The sequence below is a fragment of the Osmia bicornis genome, chromosome 15 (genome assembly GCF_907164935.1).
Source record: "Osmia bicornis bicornis chromosome 15, iOsmBic2.1, whole genome shotgun sequence".
In the NCBI taxonomy this organism is placed as follows: Eukaryota; Metazoa; Arthropoda; class Insecta; order Hymenoptera; family Megachilidae; genus Osmia; species Osmia bicornis.
The window spans coordinates 8,726,299-8,745,726 of NC_060230.1; the positions used below are offsets into that span (position 1 = coordinate 8,726,299).

Genomic DNA, 19,428 nt, shown 5'->3' on the forward strand with positions numbered 1-19,428 from the left:
GCGAGTTCTGTTTCAAAATCAAAAAGTAAATTAGATCGAGTAGGCGATGTTCTCAGCGTATCGATGATTTTGACATTTGCAAATCAACACACTTTGCATTTGTTCACGCGATACGTTTTTATCCAGATCCGTGGTATCAAAAATTTCCGCAAATCCGTGGTCACTATTGCGAGCAAACATCCACGGTGAACGTTCTTACGGGCTCGCGTGTCTTTCAAATGCGCGTCACCGGAGAACAACTAACCGTAGCCCGTAGGAAGTTGTAAACGTGTTATGTAATTCAAAATTCAAAGGATAAATGTTAAAACGACGAACGAAGAAATAGCGAAAAGCCTTGAGGAAATTCGAGTTTGTACGAGCCCTTGTAAAAATATGTATGTGCAATTTTTCATTGGAAGAAAGTACTGTCAGATCCTAGGTGATACTGTTTCATTCATCTAACAAAACTAATTTACTGGTTGCGATGCCCCACTGCACCACCAATTTTGCCTGGTACTTGGGAAAGTTCATCGCAGGATTCACAGGGATGCTTTTCTTCTATTTTGGTTTCTTGAAAGAGAGGTAAGTGTCAACTTGATGGACAAATAAGAAGGGAAGTTCTTAATAAAAAAATGTATTTGTTCCAGGGAATATAAATGTTTGTGTAAAGCAAGAATGAGAGAGTTCGTGCGTCGTAAAGGAGAAAAGTGAGTCACGTTGGTCATACGTGCGAGATTTCTCTAAGGAACCATTTGTCTTATCTCTTAGAACTCCTAAAGAATATCACGTATCGTATGACCAGCAATATCATGTTCATGGCATAATCATAAGTTCTAATACTTAGTACTAATTCCTGCCCCATAGACGACCATGCAGATGCGAATGCAAAGAAGGGTAAGTTATTTAAGAAACAATAATAATACTATGAAACTCTTCGAGTTGTTCAAAGGGTTTCAATACTTATCACAGGTAAATTAAATAAGAATTTTATTGATTATTATTTACAGAGCACGAGACAAAGTCTATGCTTGCGGGTGTAGAAAACGTTTGGACATGTGAGAATTATGATTAATCGTTTATTGTGTTTCTTACTGATGCTAATAAGAAAAATAAATAAATAAATAAATAAATAAATAAATAAATAAATGTTTAGGGTACTCGAGGATAAGGGAATGGTTCCTCGAAAACGATCCAGTGATGATATCGAAGACTGCACTTGCATTAAGCAGAGGTCTTCCTAAAAATGACAATGGTAATTTCGACTTCTCCAGCGAATCGCTCTAAGTCTTACCATAATGAATCAATTCAGCTGTACAGCAAGTTCAATGATTCTGTGGTTGCTTCGATTGCAGATATATTATTGTTAAATTGCATGTGCTGCTCAACGTTGCACGATCAGAGAACAAAGGTAAATGAAAGGAAAAAGCTTCTTTTCAGTCTGTTTCATTAATCACGATGTTAACAACCTCGTCGAATTCAGCTTGCAGACTCGTCCACAAGCGTACGAAAAAAACGATTGCGTAGAAATTGTTTGTTTCGTCACTGTAGCGGAACCGTATATCCTCAGAAATTCATGAAAAGAAGAAGAAAGCATCCCTGCGTTCGTATACGTGTCTCCCAAGACATGGTTGTAGATTACTGGAAGACATGCGATAAACTGGAACCAGGTACGAGCAATGTTAACGATGCAAAGATGCACGAAAAACGCGTAGATGCAGAAGATAAGAATATAAAGGTGTTACAGAAATCTGAGAAAGAAATTGCAAACAAAGGTGTTAGTAATATGAATTCTTTTGAAAATGAAGAGAAACAAAAGGATGTTGGAAAAGAAGATTTAGAATTGTGCAGGGATAAAACAGATTCAGAATCAAAAACGTTGCTTGAATCTTTATGCGCATGCAAAGAGAAAGCTAGCATTGATTACAATTCTTCTAAACTGTCTGAAATTGAACACAGTGTTGAACTGAATCAAACTTTTTGTCAGTGTGTTAATAAACAAAATATTTCTGCAGAAGTAGCTAACAGTAGGAATAAACATTGGTCGAAATGCTTCAGTAAAGGTACTCCTGAAGTGCAAAGAAACGATGGTGTATGTAGAACCGAGAAAATTGATGCAGATAAATATTCTTCGAGAAAGACCTTGTTTAAGGAATCGGAAAGCGACACGAGTATCAGTGAAGCAATGATCACGGATAATGGCATGGATTCCATTTTATATCGCGAATTACGTAAAAAATGCGTAGAAAATAGAAAAAATATCGACGAAAAGACTGAAGACTTGTTTGATAATGTATCATCGTTTTTCTCGAGGCAGAAACAAAAATGCAAATCAAAACGCTTTGTAAATAAGCATAGATTTCATTGGAAAGATACATGTTCCATTACTGATCGACAAAACGATGACACGTTACAGAAAAAAAACCTGTCAAAACATTTTTCTCAAAATTGCTTTTGCACCGCAAATTATAACAGTTCTCGAGAGTCATCATACTCAAAACTACACCCTTATCATCGTTGTAAAGTGTTTACGAATTTGCGGAAGAATAACTGTCCGTGTGAACATGTAAACACGAAGAAGAAGAATAATAATCATTCGGTCACTAAAACTCGTCCGTCCAAGTATACAGCACAATCACTGCGCTACAAAGAAAAGCCTACATTAATCATTTTCAAGAATAATAAATCCAACAGGTCAAAAATTCTTGAAGAAACGAAATTCGATAACTCCACATATTCGTCGTCGTACAGTTCGTCGACGATTCTTACAGTAACAGACGACATTACTGTAAATTCTTTTCAAGACGATCCAGTTGTCTGTTGGTATCCCCATTACAAATCATCTCGTTATGTGTCTTCAACCAGTCCACAGAAATATAGTAAGTACAACACAAGAATCAATCCTAGTGAACTAGTATCCTCGTCGTCGTGTTTATCTTCGTCCAAACGATGTCATTCTTGGGCGATAATGTCACAAAATTCCGTTTACAACGAGCAACGATCAGTTTCTTCCTTCTCCTCCTCCTGTACACGTATACCACGATGGAAAAGAAGATATCCAAGGATCGAGAAAAGAACAAAAATCTGCTATTCTTCACCTTCATCCTCGTGTTCCTTGACATCTCTGTCAACGTACAGGGATAACTATAACTTAGAAAGGAGTAATATTAATCAGACCACTTGCAACAGAGTGATGAAGAGATTAACTGATGAAGCGAAGGAATTGAAGGAAACACAAAAATCGTGGCGACGGCCAAGGTGTTGTGATCAGGAGGGGAGAATAATATACACGGATAAACCTCACGTTGCTTGGAACCTTAAGAATACGTATTAGATATAGTAAGAATTAATATAAACAGTGTAGAAGAAAATAATCTCGCTTTATGCGCTTTATAAAGAAACGATAAATTGGAGCATGGAAGAATATTGTAACAACGATCGTTTTAATGATTCTTTTATACAGTAAGATAATGCATAGAGAATCCAAGCGTGGACGCTTGTAATTAAATTGTGCGACAATGAGAAAAGCGTAAGCAACAACAGTAACGAGTACACATAATTGGCAGGTACCGAGTTAGCACTGAAACTCCATGAATAAATTGGACGTGGTGCAAAGGAGTGACGTGTCTCGTTGGACGCTTGGAAAATCTGAAACTCGATTAATACGCGTCGTGTCTGTAGGTGAAGAGTCTATAAGTAGATCTTCTACGGACACGAACGTCACTCATATTCATATATTATATGTTCTGACCTGGTAGACGAAAGCTTCCTTTAACGTTAACGAGATATCCACAATGGTTATTACTATACATGCATCATGCAATGCAACGATATACATCTTTGCCAAAAATTTCAGCTACAATTTAGTCGACGAAGGAAAATATGTTTAATTCGTTGTACAACGCTTGTAGGTTTTTCAGTATACATTTTTATAGATGTTTCTCGTTTGATATATAGATGTTGGTTCTTTGTAGAACAAATAAAACGTTTGCTAACTTTTCTTACATTCAAAATATTAATTTTAGATTTTAAACGTAACTCGAAAAAGACGATTCATCATCTTCGCGTTTTAATCAACCAAGAAATAAAAAGCTGCAATTGATCGACGCATTAATGTACGGTGTTTGCAAACTCCATTTTTTCGCAAGCTTCTCTCGTCTTAATCTTGTCGAGAATCTCTCTGAATGGCGGGCTTTGTAAAGGAAACGTCGCAGCTGCGTCCCTTTCGTTGCCTCGTATTTTGCACGCATTCCGATGAAATAAAACGAGAACAGTAAGGGGTGCCGACTTGAACCGAGAAGAAATATTTCGAAACGGGATGTTAAATGAGAGAACTGTCCAACTGTCACTCCGTCTAGTACCCAGTTTCTTTAGCACTTAACGAAAATATGAGCCAAAATGAATCTATATATTTTTGGTATTCATGTTACAAATATACTCGTAACACCTATACGTCAAATTTCCTTTTGTTAATGACTCGATTCCAAAATTGTATTTCAACAATAAAAGACCAACCACGGCGCTTAAATTTATAAATTTATTTTAAAATAAACTTCCTTCCCATTCGTATAGATTTATATGTATATAAATACATAAAGATGATATTGAACATGCATGTATATACAAATTAATATTGTACTTATCAATAAAAATCTATTGACAATTTCATTTCTAAATTAAATACGACGTATTAGCAATAATTGCTCCTTGTTGGAAACATTTTCCAATCCATTCGCTCTTAACAACTGTTAATGATTCCCGTGACTTATCTTCGATCAAGTTTTCAAGTTCAGGATTTATGAAATCTTTACTAGTAAATACGTGTGTAACGGAATCGTCCAGGGTTTCTTTAATCGTTCCACCCATAAAATGAAACTCAAACTTTGATCCATTTGACGGATCATCAAAGTAGCCCACTATACCTCGAAAATTGGAATATGGCGATATGCCATCCTCAAATAATTCTTCATCTATTTCTTTCATTTGCGCGCAATCAAGTTCATGGGCTATCTTCTAAAACAATTTCATATAAAGTTGTTATATTATATACCTTATATGTATAATAATAGGATAAAATATAATTTCGATATGATACCATTGCTTCAATTTTTTCAAACGAACGTGACAAACTCTCTTTGTTCGCATTTACAGTAAAGCTATCGTAATAATCATCATAATATTGTGCTAATCGTTGCTTTGTCGATTCACGACAGGATATTAAGTCCCATGGTAAAAAGTCTTGCAATGATGGCCAATTTTCTTCTTTAGTAACTCGTCTGAACCAATCTAATGTCACTACATCATACCTTTTACTCTTTATGATATTGTTTGCTCTGCACTAAAAACATATGTTACCTATTATTTGTGACACAATCAAAGAAAAACATTTAATATAACTTTTAATGTATTCACCGTTTTAGGATTGCCAACAATAATACAATAGTTATTTTTCGACGGGCTTTGCACAACCTTTGCTTTATGCTGCAAAAGAATTTCTTCAATACGTTCCTTAGGTAATTCATCATCTCCATTTGTCACATAAATTTCTTTATCATCAAAAAGTCGAGTAAGACAATTGTCATAATTGCTAAATTTCATTGTTTTACTTTCGATTTTTGGTGAACGATATTTTATTTTGCGTCGTTTTTGTTTAGGGGATTCTTCTATGTCCTCGTAATTTACTTCTCGTTTTGTTAGTTTCTGAATTGGTCGTGTATCCTAAACAGTGATGAAATATATCATAATCAAATGAAATTTATTTATCAAATCATATATACCTTAATTAAAGATAAAAGTTCGTCCTTAGTACAAACACTGTACCATGGTTTATCAATTCTAACTTTCATAACTCTAGGAAATCGTAAACTATATCCTGTTGGATAATCATTACTTTGAGTCATCTCTGTAGCTCGTATTGTCACAATAATGGAATGAACAGGCCGAATCCATTTATCTGGCGGCTGAAGCTAGAAAATTTTAATATTAAGACACTATATACTTAATTATTTATTTCAATTAAGGCTTACCCTAGGAGGCACCACATTTTGTGGACGTTCTGTGTGCCATTTTCCTTCAAACATTTTCCAAAGTTCTTTCAATGTTTCCAGAGAAAAACCGTTGCTAACAGATACAACAGAAAAGAATTTCGTAGGATTCTCACCAGAAATTTCTGGTGGTGAGGCTACTCCCATTAAAAAGCTTTTCATTAAACCCATAAATTTTCCTTCACCATAATAACCACCAAGAATAATTAAATCTACATCTTGCACCAAATTATCGGAGTACTGAAATGATATTGTTTATGAAAACAGAACGAATATGTCAACAATGTTTAACAATGTTTTAAAGAATACAATTACCTCAGCTTTTATTTTATAACAACCATTACCATCGCGCACATTTGGTTTATATTTACTGTTACATTCTTTTAATACAATCCCTTCTTCTTTGATTTGAATACTTTCATTAAATATTTTACGTAATTCCTCACTTTCAAAGAAACAGAATTGTAAATTATGAACGTAAAGCGCTGTTTTATAATCGCCAGTAATAATTGATTTTATACCTGTTAGAAATTTTAGTGGATTTACACAACATTAGACATCCTTTTTCCTCTTTAAATGCATCTTTTAAAATCTGTAATCTTTTTGCATAAGGTTCATTATCAAGTAAAGTATCATTATACATGATAATATCAAAAGCAACAAAACATGGCTGATGATGACTATTTTCTGAAAGCTTCTTAACATCAAAACTCATTCCTTTTGAACCAAACGATTTCCTTTCTTTATGCCAACCCATCAATTCACCATCAAGAATGATTGATTTGCATTCTGGATTTAATAGTCGACTAAATACACCACTCATGAAGCCTAAAATAACAAAGTTTTAGTGTTTCAAATACATATTTTTGCAATTAAAGTATGAACATACCTAAAGAACTAGTTTCCCCATAACTAGGATTATCTGTGATATCATATCCTTGTCTTGTAAAATATTTATATTTGCCATCTTTCATATGCATTTGAGATCGTTCACCATCATATTTAACTTGTATAAAATACTCCTTATTTGAATCAAAAAGTTTCTCTACATCTTCAATGTGACATCTTTCCAACAGCATAGGTTTGAAATGAAAGAAAACTTTAATATTATGATGATATCTCAATTGACGATCATATAATGTATCACAAACTTGATGCAAATTAGATGATACTTCAAACGATCTATTTGCATCAGGATGAAAGACTAAAAAGTATAATATTCTTAAACATATGCAATTAAACAATTCTATGTAAAATTTTCGTATAGAAATAAACCTTGTAATATTTTCTTTGTCCCAATACCAAGTTTTAAATCTTTTAGAATAATTCGTGTTATCCATTTAAATTCTAATGGGTTTATTTTTGCCAATAACATCTTAAATATTTCATCCTTATGTTGAATACTTTCACCTGATATATTATCAAGAAATTCATTAATATATTCTATTGTGAAATTAGAACTGTTACGTAGTAAATGATTTTGTAAAATATAATAAGCTTTTCCTGCAAAATCACATCCAGCAATCTTCTTCCTTGTTGGTGCTCTAAAACAAATTTATTTTTATATTATACAATAGTAATACAAATATTATTAAATAAAACAGACACCAATTAATCATCTTACTTGTATTGCAGAAGTTTCTTTGCATGCTTGCTATTTTTACCCAAACAAAACACGCGAATGTAAAGACTGGCAAGTGATTTTTCCTTTAAATTGTGTGGTCCTCGTTCACGTTCAAGATGAGGCAAGATTAATCTCATTACAGGATAGAGTGAAACATCCTAATCATACAAGTTTAATTAAGTTTCATAATAAACTTGTTATTTATTGTTGCTGAAATTCGATTAGAAAATATAAAAATTGTACCATGTCTGGAGATTCCGCTTTTAATTTGAGGCTGATATTACGACATTGTTGGATAAATTTCTCTAACACCTCAACCTTCTTAGCGCTGGATGCTTTTTCAGTTTCTTTAAAGACATTGCACAGTTTCTTAAATTCAATTTTAGAAGCTAATGACATTTCGTTTCTCTATAAAAAATAATATTGATTAATCATTCAATAACATTTTTGCAATTAAAAAGATGTGGTTCATTTAGAAAAATATTTGAATTTTTACAATATACCCTGATAGCCAAACCTGCGCATAGCAGATTCTGTCGGATTCCTGTTACATGGTTTTGTAAGCAGAATGGCTACAGATTCGATGCAGGATCTGTTAAATACAGTTATTGCAGCAGATTGGCGGCAGAAATGTAACAAACCCTGCTAAAGCAGATTGGCGTCAGAAACCGAGCAGATCCTGCTAACATAACCTGTTGCAAATTTGGTGGCAGGAACAGAACAGAGTCTGCGCGCAGACTGTGATGGCAGATTGGCAGCAGATCCTGCAACTTCAGTTCCTGCAAGTTGCAGGATCTGCTGCCAATCTACTGCCTTTCTGCGCGCAGACACTGTTTTGTTTCTGCTGCTAATTTGGCAACATTGGCAACAGGTTATGTTAGCAGGATCAGCCCGGTTCCTGACGCCAATCTGCTATATCATTCTGTACGCAGGTTCTGTTTGCAGAAACGCAGCCAAATGCGGAAACAGATGGCTATGGATTTGTAGACAGATTCTAGAAGAGTCTGCTGCCAATCTGGTGCCAATCTGCATGCAAATTGCTATCTGGGCTGCTGCCAATCTGCATACAGATGGCTATCAGGGTATTTGTAATGTTTACATGTTTATTTACAATACTATAATTTAAATTACATTCAGGCTTTTTATAATTTTTATACAAAATTCTTGCTTTACAGACAATAAATTATAAATTAGTTTTATAAATCGATACTCCTAAACTAAACTGTAATGTAATTTTCAAGATACATTCTTGCTAATAAATAATTTTCAGATTGTAAATAAATAAGATGTAAATTAAAAGCAGCTTCTTTTTTTAAGTCCAAGAGATGCGAGTTTTTTTCAATTAAATCTCCAGGATCGTTGGTGAGCACTAATTTATAAAAGTGTACGGCTGCGGGTAATAAACCAATTTGATGAAATACGCGTCCCATATTGTAGTATGTTTCTTGTTCCCCATTTTTGCCCCGTAACTGAGAATATTTCTTCAGAAAGGCAATAGCTAAAACACAACAGGAGAAATTTATATTTTATTTATGACATAAAATCATTAAGTAAATCATAATTTTATGTTTTCTAATATATATATATTTCTATATATATATATATATAGACATAATTATAATTACCCTGAATTACAAGTTGATTCTTCTTAGATGAAAATTTTTGACATGACATTTGTAATAAAGTTACACCAATAAGTAATGCCAATAGAGCACTGGGCATTACTTTGAAGAGAGAAATATAATCATTGAGTGCATATTTATATGTTCCAGAAATAAGGCAATTATTTGCATGCATTATATTCAGATAAGAAAATATATCTTCTCTTCCAAGAAGACGCATTATAAATCTGTTGTGTCTTGAATCTTCTGCTTTCTGAACAATGATATTTAGCAAATTCCAAGAACTTGGCTTTTCGCAAGCCCGTATCAACGATCGCACAATGTTATACCCATGATAGGAATCATTATTGTAAATACAAGATAGTAAACATAAAAACATAATATGAAAATTCCTTTTCTCAAATCTTTTTGATGTTAAAGCGCTAAAACAGATCCGTTGTAATAAGCCATACTTCTTTAATCTACAAGCTAATTTACACATTTGTAAAAGCAAGAAGAATTCTTTTTTCTCGCTCAGTTCTGAATTATTTGAAAAGATTGGTGCGTTTTCTTCTTCAAACTTTTCTCCGCGCGAAAATCGATGAAGCTGTAAAGTTTCTAAACGTTGTCGCAATACACACGCTCTACTTAATGCACTCACTTCAACTTTGTTTCTTATATGTGCACAATGTCTGGAGAAAAGTAACATACCAGACTGAAAATACTCATTGTATCTTTTTACTTTGAAAAGCAGCAATGTTCTTTGATAAATCACTTCTAGGTCTAAAGTGTCCGATTCAGGATCTTGATGAAGAATTTCTATTGCTTTATTATACTGACCCTTCAATTGATATAGTTTAGCTAGCGCTGTTCTTGCACCTAAATGCTGGGGTGATAGTTTTCTGACATTTTCATAAGACTTTATTGCTTTTTTTAAGTCTTTACAGCCAACCCAACATTCGGCGTGCCGTAACCACACTGCAGCTAAACTATAATTGGTACTATTCACTAAAGGATCTAATAACATTAAGGCACGTTCGAATTCCTTTTTTCCCATTAAAGCTTCTGCTATGTCTAAAAACAGATCTCCAGAAACTTCTGGATGTTCGTATAGATAAAACTTAGGTAATAGTGTTACAGCTAGTTTCATCTGATCCAATTCAATAAGTGTTATTAAAAATTTTGCTTTTAAGTCGACGACAACATCGTCCGGTACTCCGCAAGCTTCTATTTCACATATATCCTGATCTTCTGATTCTTCATTCTTCTCATTTCCATCTTTCTTTTTAACCCAAATACTTGTATATGTAGTCAAAATATTTAAACATCTTTTAAACTTCTTTAGAGCTATTAATATCTCAGTCATAATATTAACTTCTTCTAAAGTAATAAAAGAGGGGCACTTAAAAAAAATATTCTCCATTGCTTCTAATGCTTGTTCATTGTTGTTTTCTTCCATGTGTCGTTTAGCTAACATTTTAGCATATTTAATTATATGTTCACCATTCTCAGGTTCCAACTGATGAACCAATTTCAAGAATCCTTTTAAATAAGATCTCTTATCCCCATATTTTTCTAAAAGTTCAGCTCGTGTTTCATATAAACGTACATCTTTAGGACTTGCTTGAATTGCTTTATTATAGCATGTTATAGCTTGTTTTATATCTCCACTTTCCAGTGACATATTAGCTAATCTTACCCATTGATCAGCATCTTTTGGACTAAGGTGTGCTGCTATCAAGGCACACTGCAATGATTTCTCTGGTTGATCTGTTTCATATATCATTGCCAGTGTATGAAATGGTTCCGGAGCGCTTGGCACTTGTCTAAAGAAAGTCATAATATTTATATTATTTCATTTCATTTCATTCTCCTAAAATATCATGTACTGATTATCTTGGGAAATAGACTTGCCTAATTATTTCCATACATATTTGAGCAGCTAGTTCTGTGTCTCCCCTTGCAAATCTTAAATTTGCTTCACCCATAAGACCTTGCAGAACTGGAGGTAATGTTCTTTTTTTCCTTTTATAACGTACTTGTGCTCCAGTTTGTGATTTTAATGCTTTCTGATGAACAGTTTTACTTGTTTCTATTTCTTCATTTTCATAGTTACTTCTATAAACAAAGAATTTTATAACTATATGTTTGATATGCGAATTACAAATGAGACTCTTTATGAGACTACCTATGAGAATCAACTTCTGTAGTTTCTAAGCCTACACTTTGATCCATTCTTGAAGAATACTCAGAGAATGTTAATTCTCCATTTAGAAACTGTTTTGTTAATTGCTCTTCTTCATCTGCTGTTAATAACATATCCTGATCTTCTAAATCTGTAGTAATATCCATAGCAGAACTACTTTGTTCAGAAACATCTGATATAACATTCTGAGGTATATCTTGAATCTTTAAAGCTTTTGTTTCAACAAATTCTGTCATATCCACATTCATATTATTTAAAGCATTTTCATCCAGTTCTTCTATAATTACTGGTGCTACAGTAGTGTTTTCATCAACTGTCATATTATTTTCTTCAGTTGACAGTTGAGAATTAAGTTCATTCGTGTCATTGTACACACTAAATGCCATTATCAAACTATTTACTTTTTGCACACACCACAGAACACTAAAAGTATTTGTTGAAAAATACATTTAAAATAGTTAAACAAAACTAATAATAGATCGTTATTGTCATATAATAATAATGAAATAAATAATTTATTAGACAGTTTATTTTTCTATTCTGTAGAAAACATCGGACAAGTAATAATACACATATGTATGAGGAATAAAAGTAAAAATCACTTATTAAAGATGTAAATATTTATATACAATATATGTATATATAACAATTAGCTGTCAATGAAGTTTATAATAAACAAATTCATATTAAAGGTTAAGCTATAAGTTGTTTATCTTACTCACAGTTAAAATTCGATAAAAATTTTTTAATTGTTTCAATAAATATAACTCCTTGAAGTAAATTTTCATTAAATATAGTACATAATGAATGTATTTTAATTTTTATGTCGATGACAATAGAATACACTTAAACGTCTGATATCACTTATGCGAAGTTCTGTAAACAGTGCGATAATAAACTGCATTATGTCTTACTTGTTCGTTATTCATTGGTATAGTTTATATACAGTAAAGTGTATCAATTATATTTCAGGAAAATAAGGAGCACAAGAATATGCAATGAAAATGTATGTTTCGAATACTTTAATCTTTCAATTGAAGTGGGCTTTTATTTTAAGAACATTGAGGTTATGACATCAAAATAAGATTTTAGCAACAAAAAAACGTCTTTACATCGTTTTTAGATTTCTTAAACACTAACTTAATAAACGGATTACATATTACCTTCTTATTATTCAAAATATTAAAATACAGAATGATTTGGAAAAATACTGTTTCATAAATTATGTCTTTCTACTACATGTAAGTTTTATACACCACAATATGCACAAATTATAATAAACAGAATTAATTTTATATTAACTAAATTAATAATTGAGTACTTTGAACATTGTAAGTAATTTGTAAGTATAATAGATAATAGATAATTTATTTTTACAGTTAGAAGGGATATTAATTAATATACTTTTTATAACAAGTTTTAATGAAATTTAACATATTTTCTTTTGCCTTTCAAATAAATTTTGCTTTATTTTCAGCAGATGATAGTATGAAGCCACATAAATGTTGGCTATATATAACTTTATTATTAGTACTTGATATTATCATCAAACTGTCTCACAATCAAGTAAATTGTTTAGTTGAAAGCAAAGATTCAAATCCACAATTACATAACAATGCCAAATTACCATGTTGTGGCAATAGCCCTGAACAGGTAAAGGTTCACTTTGCTAGCAGAATCATTGAAAATGAATATATTGTTGCATTCAAAGGATATTATAAACCGCATACACGCGAGAATTATATAAAGGCTGCATTGAATTCATCTGGTATTCATAATTGGAAGATTATATTTCGTGACAATTTGGCTAGCAATTTTCCCAGTGATTTTGATGTTGTTCACTTGGAAGAAACAGACAAACATAATGGTCTTGATGCCTTAACAGATCATCCTCTTATTAGGAGGGTAACTTCTCAAAGACTTGTACAGAGAAGTTTGAAATTTGTCAATGTATCAGAAGATGCTGATTTTCCAGAATATAAAAATTTTAAAAGAAAAATTAACAATTATGTAAGTTTTGCGCATACAAAATTAAATTTATAACAGTTTGTATAATTAAGAATATAGTAACAATAGGTGTCTTGAAATGTACTGAATTTTAGAACAATCAGTTTTGGCAATCAACCAATAGACATACATCACGTAGATTACTAAGAGCTATACCAAGGCAGATTACAAGCATTCTTCAAGCCGATGCTTTATGGGGAATGGGTGTTACTGGAAATGGTGTTAAGGTATATAGTATTATAGCTTGAGATAAATTTTCATAAGATTTAAGAAAGTAAAATTGTATGTAACACAAATGATGAACACCATTAGGTAGCAATATTTGATACAGGACTAGCAGCTACTCATCCACATTTTAAAAAAATTAAAGAACGTTCAAACTGGACAAATGAAAAAACATTGGAAGATGGCTTAGGTCATGGAACATTCGTAGCCGGAGTTATTGCATCCTCTTGTATAGACTGCCTTGGTTTTGCACCAGATGCCGAACTTCATATTTTTCGTGTTTTTACAAACACTCAGGTAGCTTTCTTATTGTTTTCTGATATGTACATTTTCAGTCTTCAAAATATTAAAACATGTGTTCTTTAACAGGTATCTTATACCTCGTGGTTTTTGGATGCATTCAACTATGCCATTCTAACAAAAGTTACAGTATTGAATCTTAGTATTGGAGGACCAGATTTTATGGATCATCCATTTGTTGATAAAGTATGGGAATTAACAGCAAATGGTGTCATTATGGTCTCCGCGATTGGTAACGATGGACCTCTGTATGGGTAAAAAACTAAAAATCATTATTCTGTTTTTAAATTTTGTAATTGTATGATATAAATAAGTTTGATTTTAATGAATATAGCACGTTAAATAACCCTGCGGATCAAATGGATGTTATTGGAGTAGGCGGAATTAATTGGGAAGATCAAATAGCAAGATTTTCGTCACGTGGCATGACTACATGGGAATTACCATCTGGATATGGAAGAGTAAAACCTGATTTAGTTACATATGGATCAGGAGTACGAGGATCGGCATTACAAACAGGTTGCAGAACATTATCTGGAACTTCTGTTGCCAGTCCCGTGGTTGCTGGTGCTGTAGCACTTTTAGCCAGCGGGTTTGTACAACCAGATGGATCTCAATCAGTAAAACAAAGAGTAATTATGTTTAAAATTTATATCATCATTATATTGTTAAATCAAAATTTTATATAAAAGTTATTTGTATTTTCAGGTAACTCCAGCAAGTATGAAACAGGCATTACTTGGTTCTGCACGTCGTTTACCCGGAGTTGGAATGTTTGAACAAGGTGCTGGAAAATTAGATCTTTTACGTGCATTTCACTTTCTCCGTTCATATACACCAGTCGCTACTCTTAGTCCGAGGTAATTGTCGTTTTTGATTATATTATATAATTCATTCATAATATACCATACGCTTTAATAACATCTGTAATAATAACAGTTATATAGATTTAACCGAATGTCAGTACATGTGGCCATACTGTACACAAGCCGTATACCATTCTGGTATGCCTACAATTGTAAATATAACTATAATAAATGGTTTGGGAGTATCTGGCCATGTAGCAGAATTCGTATGGCATCCTTATACTGGTAATGGCAACGGTGAACGAATTGATGTATCAGTAACTTATAGCGACGTTCTTTGGCCGTGGTCTGGATGGTTAGCAGTTGCTATAACAGTTCCATCATCTGCTCGTGACTGGCAAGGCATAGCACAAGGTTATATCTATTTTATGATACGTATTTTTTATATTTTTCTTTTTACATAGGGAAAAAAATAAAACAGTTATTTTGGTATATAGGTCACATATCTATTACAATTGAATCACCATCAAGTAATGGAGAAGAAAAGTCTAGACAGTCTAAAATAGAATTGCCTTTAAAAGCAAAAGTTATTCCTACACCTCCACGACAGTGAGTACTCAAATTTTCTGTGTAATATTAAATAATATACTATTATGTAATATACACTTTATTTAATGAAATTACACGTTTGTTTACTGATAGTAAACGTGTTTTATGGGATCAATATCATAATCTACGTTATCCTCCTGGATATTTCCCACGAGATGATTTACGTGCAAAAAATGATCCTCTTGATTGGAATGGAGATCATATTCACACCAATTTTAAGGATATGTATCAGCATTTACGTAATGCTGGTTATTATTTAGAAGTACTTGGTGCTCCATTTACTTGTTTTAATGCGAAGAACTATGGTACTTTACTTATTGTAGATAGCGAAGAAGAATTTTTTCCTGAAGAGGTAATGTTACATATATTATGCAATTGTCGACGGTAATCTTTTAAAAAAAATGATGAATCTATTCCAGGTGACTAAATTAAAAAAAGATGTAGAAGAGGAGGGTCTTTCTGTAGTTGTATTTGCAGATTGGTATAATGTCACTGTTATGAGAAAAGTGAAATTTTATGATGAAAATACTAGACAGTGGTGGATACCAGATACCGGAGGTGCAAATATACCGGCTCTGAATGATTTACTATATTCTAATTGGGGAATAGCATTTGGGGATCAAGTACGCAATGGTCAATTTACCCTCGGTCAACATCCCCCTGTAACTTTTGCTTCCGGTACTACAATTACTCGGTAGGAGGACCTAAAAATTTAGTTATTGTATTGCTTACAACTGAACTACGTTGAATTCATAGAATTAGTAAATAAGTTACTAAGAAAAGAAAAAAAAATATATGTATATATTTTTTCATTAATCAAGATTTCCAAAGGATGGAGTTATCCTTTATGCGGAACTACGTGATCAGGGGCAAGAACTCTTATTAGAATCAGACTCAAAGTCAACAATGTCCGTGCCAATTCTTGGACTTTTTCAGACAAATGATTATAAAAGTATTAAAGAAATGCATAATGAAAATCTCAGCAATAATGAAGTACCAACGAACGAAAATTCAGAAAAAAATATTATGAAAGATCAAGCAAATATTATACCCGGTAGAATTGTAGTATATGGAGATTCGAATTGTATTGATGACAGTCATTTACAAAAACGTATGCTCCTGAAAACAATCTTTAGTTCAATCATCATTATATTATTTTTTTTCTTCAAATATGTGTACTGGTTTTATTATGTATCTTTAGCTTGCTTTTGGATGCTCGATGCTATATTGGAATACACAACAGCAGGACATATCGCAACCGTGTTTACAGACGAAAGTCAAACCAAGGCAAAAATTCTTGAAAAATCTAGTATTTTAGACACCAATAAATTACCACAACGTATGGAAGGAAGTCATTTAAGACGTCATAGTAAAGTATTACTACCAGAAAACATTAACGTTGGACGTATTCGGCCGCTACCACCTTGTCCCACTATTACTCTTGCTACTCCAAAACCTTTAAACGAATCTGTCCCCATGTATGTAACTAGACATTTTGTTAAATTTTTATCTAATTAATAAGTTAACAATATTAACGTGATTTACAAATTTAATCCTATTTTAGAAATCTTTATAAACCTCAAAAGTTACTGTCTATCGGAGATACGGTAGCTGCAGTAAATCCGGTTTTGCAAGATGCAAGCCCTTTATGGCTTAGAAGAAGAGTCGGGGGTGCAAACATTCCTACATTGCACTATCCAGAACGAAATATTGTCATCGATGATTTAAAAGAAAATGATCAAGATAACAGTGAAATATTAACAAATAAGTGGAGCTATATGGCAGGAATAATTATCATAGGAAGTATCTTTCTCTGTTTATTAAATCGATGGAATTGCTTAATATCAAAAAGGCATTCTCGGAGAAAACGAACAGTCGGTAGATTACGCAGAGTTATTCAAACAATTTCTCTACGCAGAGTGCCTCAAATGTGATTGTATATTTGATAAACCTTTAACTAATTCCTCAAGATAATATTAAATATTAAATTATAATTAGGTGGTAAACGGTTAAAAATAAAACAAACTATATTATGTGCCTTTGAATACATAGTAAACAATATAAATTTGGAAATTATATAAATTATTTTGATAAATTTTGTGTATTGTTAATTGATTTTAAACGGCGCAAATTTCTGTCAGTATGCATCAAGAATGCATTTATTCCTTCACCTAATTATTTAAACTAACAATAAGTTAACGTACTAACTCGTTGTGAATATCACAATGTGTTAATAAAGTGAATGAAATAAAGTAAATATAAACTGAAACTATAAAGTCGTAAGGATAAAATCTTAAATTAAGTGTTAATAAACTTTATATACTTATTTTTTATATTTTATTCTTTTAATTCATAGTACATTTATTTGTAGTGAACAAGCATATGTGCAAAAAATATATCAACAATTATCACCTTGTGATATCCAGTAATCATATGTATACGTAATCTTTTTTATTTGCTACATAAGTAATTTTAATAAGTGATAATATAGCATTTTTAAGTTGTAAATATTACGATTTGATAAAACAGATTATTGAAATAACAAAAATAACAATAAAACCATTTGTTTTTATACAGGAAACTATTTAATGATATAAAAACATTACAATGTATTATAATTATTTCTACACATATACATATAATGTTCCCTGTCTATATAATCATACATTTTTAAAACTTTTTATATTACAATTATTCTTTAATTGTAAAATGGATTGTATGTAATCCAATGCGCTCTATCTTGTTCTGCTGCCGATTTATGAGTAGTAAAAATACTTTTAAAAACTTCTGATGCCTTGGGATCTTTAGCAACACTGTAATTATCTTTAACTTTTTTATATGCCGGATCTTCAGCTTCACATCTGTTATTTACTTTAGTGGCAGCAACTTTATCATCTTTCTTAATTTTTTTCTTTGGTGCTTCTTCTTGTTTAACATCTTCAGTTTGATTATCCTCGCTAAGTTTCTGTTTTTTAAATTTCTTTTTAAGCGTCTTTCTAAGCATCATATTTGTTTCCATCAATTTGAAATCATCACCTTCTGCATTTATAATAACAATATCTGTCTCAGTAAAAGGTTGCTGACACTGATGACAAATCTAAAAAAACAAAAACATTTTAACATGTAAATAATCGTGTCTTATTATAACACATTTATTTTTATATTACATTGATACTTACTGTAGTTTTGACTTCTTTAAGTGCACGTTCACTCATTACACATCCACATGACCATAAGAAGCAAAACTTGTATTTGCCATTCATCTCCAATCCAATAACAGGACAAATGTAAGGACTTCTACCCTCATCTGTATAACAGTCACCCTTTTTAGCTTTATTACCATCGAATGCTGGATTTCCTGTCAGATTTAAATTCTTTATATCTTTTAAGCTTTTGATATGTTCAGCTGATTTTGGAAGTGTGCTTCTATCAAGAAGGCCTTCCAATACAGATTCTTTGCTATAAAGACGTCCTAGAGCACAGCCAACAACTGGTGCCTGTAGTGGTAATTGTTTTATTGAACAATGTCTCCATTTGAATGCTAATTCTGCCTCCTTATCTTTCTATGAAAGGGAATTATACATTTATTGTAGACATCATAAGCATGTCAATTATGTAAAAATTTAATAACAAACTACCTGTTCTGGCTTCTTTTTAACTCTTACAAGTTCATCCCTACGAGGAATAGTTCCACCATCGCAACCCATTATGTATTATTCTTTGTAAAATTAAGAAACGATTACAAATTACTTGACTTTATCAAAAACGTCAAATGTTATTATAAACTGAGCAACGTTCACGCATGAGCGATGATGCGTAGCGTGTTACAGTGCTACCAATCTTTTCTGATAATGAAATCATTTTTTCGATGAATATAACGTCCTCAAATCAAAAGAATTTGTATTCGCTCGTCCAACTTTTGCAATACGGATATACAAAAACAAATGTTAGTAGTAAAATATAATGATTATTTTAACGTATTGATCGGAATGTAAACGTTAAATTTCTAAATAGATTGGTAAGAGTGATC

The 19,428-nt window shown here is 32.2% G+C and overlaps 5 protein-coding genes across 11 annotated transcripts; 2 read left to right on the forward strand and 3 right to left on the reverse strand.

Annotated features, from left to right (window-relative positions):
• Positions 1-835: 835 nt before the first annotated feature.
• On the forward strand, positions 836-4,504 carry LOC114880810. Its single transcript, XM_029197222.2, has 5 exons — positions 836-873; positions 987-1,034; positions 1,133-1,231; positions 1,332-1,387; positions 1,460-4,504. The coding sequence occupies exons 2-5, from the start codon at positions 1,004-1,006 to the stop codon at positions 3,308-3,310; spliced, it is 2,037 nt and encodes a 678-aa protein (XP_029053055.2). The 5' UTR covers positions 836-873; positions 987-1,003; the 3' UTR covers positions 3,311-4,504.
• Positions 4,500-12,633, reverse strand: LOC114880809 (DNA ligase 4). 5 transcript variants are annotated; one of them, XM_029197220.2, is made up of 12 exons: positions 12,615-12,633; positions 7,888-8,052; positions 7,645-7,802; positions 7,296-7,564; positions 6,910-7,224; positions 6,542-6,848; positions 6,336-6,465; positions 6,003-6,260; positions 5,754-5,942; positions 5,389-5,694; positions 5,072-5,314; positions 4,500-4,989 (listed from the first exon to the last, which is right to left on the reverse strand). In XM_029197220.2, the coding sequence occupies exons 2-12, from the start codon at positions 8,041-8,043 to the stop codon at positions 4,648-4,650; spliced, it is 2,673 nt and encodes an 890-aa protein (XP_029053053.1). In that variant the 5' UTR covers positions 8,044-8,052; positions 12,615-12,633; the 3' UTR covers positions 4,500-4,647. The 5 variants fall into 5 exon arrangements, with proteins under 5 accessions (XP_029053053.1, XP_029053052.1, XP_029053054.1 ...); XM_029197219.2 differs by lacking the exon at positions 12,615-12,633 and adding an exon at positions 8,162-8,415; XM_029197221.2 differs by lacking the exon at positions 12,615-12,633 and adding an exon at positions 8,148-8,415 and having other exon boundaries at positions 4,500-4,986.
• LOC114880808 (general transcription factor 3C polypeptide 3) lies at positions 8,734-12,213 on the reverse strand. Its single transcript, XM_029197216.2, has 5 exons — positions 12,174-12,213; positions 11,434-11,874; positions 11,160-11,363; positions 9,270-11,071; positions 8,734-9,142 (listed from the first exon to the last, which is right to left on the reverse strand). The coding sequence occupies exons 2-5, from the start codon at positions 11,835-11,837 to the stop codon at positions 8,862-8,864; spliced, it is 2,691 nt and encodes an 896-aa protein (XP_029053049.2). The 5' UTR covers positions 11,838-11,874; positions 12,174-12,213; the 3' UTR covers positions 8,734-8,861.
• Positions 12,205-17,506, forward strand: LOC114880807 (membrane-bound transcription factor site-1 protease). Of its 3 annotated transcripts, none has more exons than XM_029197211.2 (14): positions 12,205-12,692; positions 12,929-13,461; positions 13,554-13,685; positions 13,771-13,980; positions 14,053-14,237; positions 14,318-14,615; positions 14,692-14,843; positions 14,923-15,203; positions 15,287-15,398; positions 15,492-15,750; positions 15,818-16,092; positions 16,220-16,509; positions 16,600-16,876; positions 16,963-17,506. In XM_029197211.2, exons 2-14 carry the CDS (start codon positions 12,940-12,942, stop codon positions 17,330-17,332), a joined length of 3,363 nt encoding a protein of 1,120 aa, XP_029053044.1. In that variant the 5' UTR covers positions 12,205-12,692; positions 12,929-12,939; the 3' UTR covers positions 17,333-17,506. The 3 variants fall into 3 exon arrangements, with proteins under 3 accessions (XP_029053044.1, XP_029053045.1, XP_029053047.1); XM_029197212.2 differs by having other exon boundaries at positions 12,932-13,461; XM_029197214.2 differs by having other exon boundaries at positions 12,205-12,457; positions 12,932-13,461.
• Positions 17,507-17,712: 206 nt separating this feature from the next.
• Positions 17,713-19,236, reverse strand: LOC114880812 (replication termination factor 2). The gene is made up of 3 exons (XM_029197227.2): positions 19,037-19,236; positions 18,578-18,961; positions 17,713-18,495 (listed from the first exon to the last, which is right to left on the reverse strand). The coding sequence occupies exons 1-3, from the start codon at positions 19,103-19,105 to the stop codon at positions 18,097-18,099; spliced, it is 852 nt and encodes a 283-aa protein (XP_029053060.1). The 5' UTR covers positions 19,106-19,236; the 3' UTR covers positions 17,713-18,096.
• Between the last annotated feature and the right edge of the window lie 192 nt (positions 19,237-19,428).

What these genes read in the sequence shown, in the direction of transcription:
- LOC114880809 (XM_029197220.2), bottom strand. Translation starts at nt 8,043, where the DNA reads ATGTCATTAGCTTCTAAAATTGAATTTAAGAAACTGTGCAATGTCTTT. An exon ending in AAAATGTGGTGCCTCCTAGG is followed by an intron (nt 5,943 to 6,002) that starts GTAAGCCTTAAT and finishes AAAATTTTCTAG; the next exon opens with CTTCAGCCGCCAGATAAATG. An exon ending in TTGAAAAAATTGAAGCAATG is followed by an intron (nt 4,990 to 5,071) that starts GTATCATATCGA and finishes AAATTGTTTTAG; the next exon opens with AAGATAGCCCATGAACTTGA.
- LOC114880807 (XM_029197211.2), top strand. Translation starts at nt 12,940, where the DNA reads ATGAAGCCACATAAATGTTGGCTATATATAACTTTATTATTAGTACTT. An exon ending in GTGTTTTTACAAACACTCAG is followed by an intron (nt 13,981 to 14,052) that starts GTAGCTTTCTTA and finishes GTTCTTTAACAG; the next exon opens with GTATCTTATACCTCGTGGTT. An exon ending in ATTCCTACACCTCCACGACA is followed by an intron (nt 15,399 to 15,491) that starts GTGAGTACTCAA and finishes GTTTACTGATAG; the next exon opens with TAAACGTGTTTTATGGGATC.
- LOC114880808 (XM_029197216.2), bottom strand. Translation starts at nt 11,837, where the DNA reads ATGGCATTTAGTGTGTACAATGACACGAATGAACTTAATTCTCAACTG. An exon ending in ACAGAAGTTGATTCTCATAG is followed by an intron (nt 11,364 to 11,433) that starts GTAGTCTCATAA and finishes CTTTGTTTATAG; the next exon opens with AAGTAACTATGAAAATGAAG. An exon ending in ATATGTATGGAAATAATTAG is followed by an intron (nt 11,072 to 11,159) that starts GCAAGTCTATTT and finishes GACTTTCTTTAG; the next exon opens with ACAAGTGCCAAGCGCTCCGG.
- LOC114880810 (XM_029197222.2), top strand. Translation starts at nt 1,004, where the DNA reads ATGCTTGCGGGTGTAGAAAACGTTTGGACAT. An exon ending in TGTAGAAAACGTTTGGACAT is followed by an intron (nt 1,035 to 1,132) that starts GTGAGAATTATG and finishes ATAAATGTTTAG; the next exon opens with GGTACTCGAGGATAAGGGAA. An exon ending in TCTTCCTAAAAATGACAATG is followed by an intron (nt 1,232 to 1,331) that starts GTAATTTCGACT and finishes CTTCGATTGCAG; the next exon opens with ATATATTATTGTTAAATTGC.
- LOC114880812 (XM_029197227.2), bottom strand. Translation starts at nt 19,105, where the DNA reads ATGGGTTGCGATGGTGGAACTATTCCTCGTAGGGATGAACTTGTAAGA. An exon ending in TTAAAAAGAAGCCAGAACAG is followed by an intron (nt 18,962 to 19,036) that starts GTAGTTTGTTAT and finishes TCCCTTTCATAG; the next exon opens with AAAGATAAGGAGGCAGAATT. An exon ending in TTAAAGAAGTCAAAACTACA is followed by an intron (nt 18,496 to 18,577) that starts GTAAGTATCAAT and finishes TTGTTTTTTTAG; the next exon opens with ATTTGTCATCAGTGTCAGCA.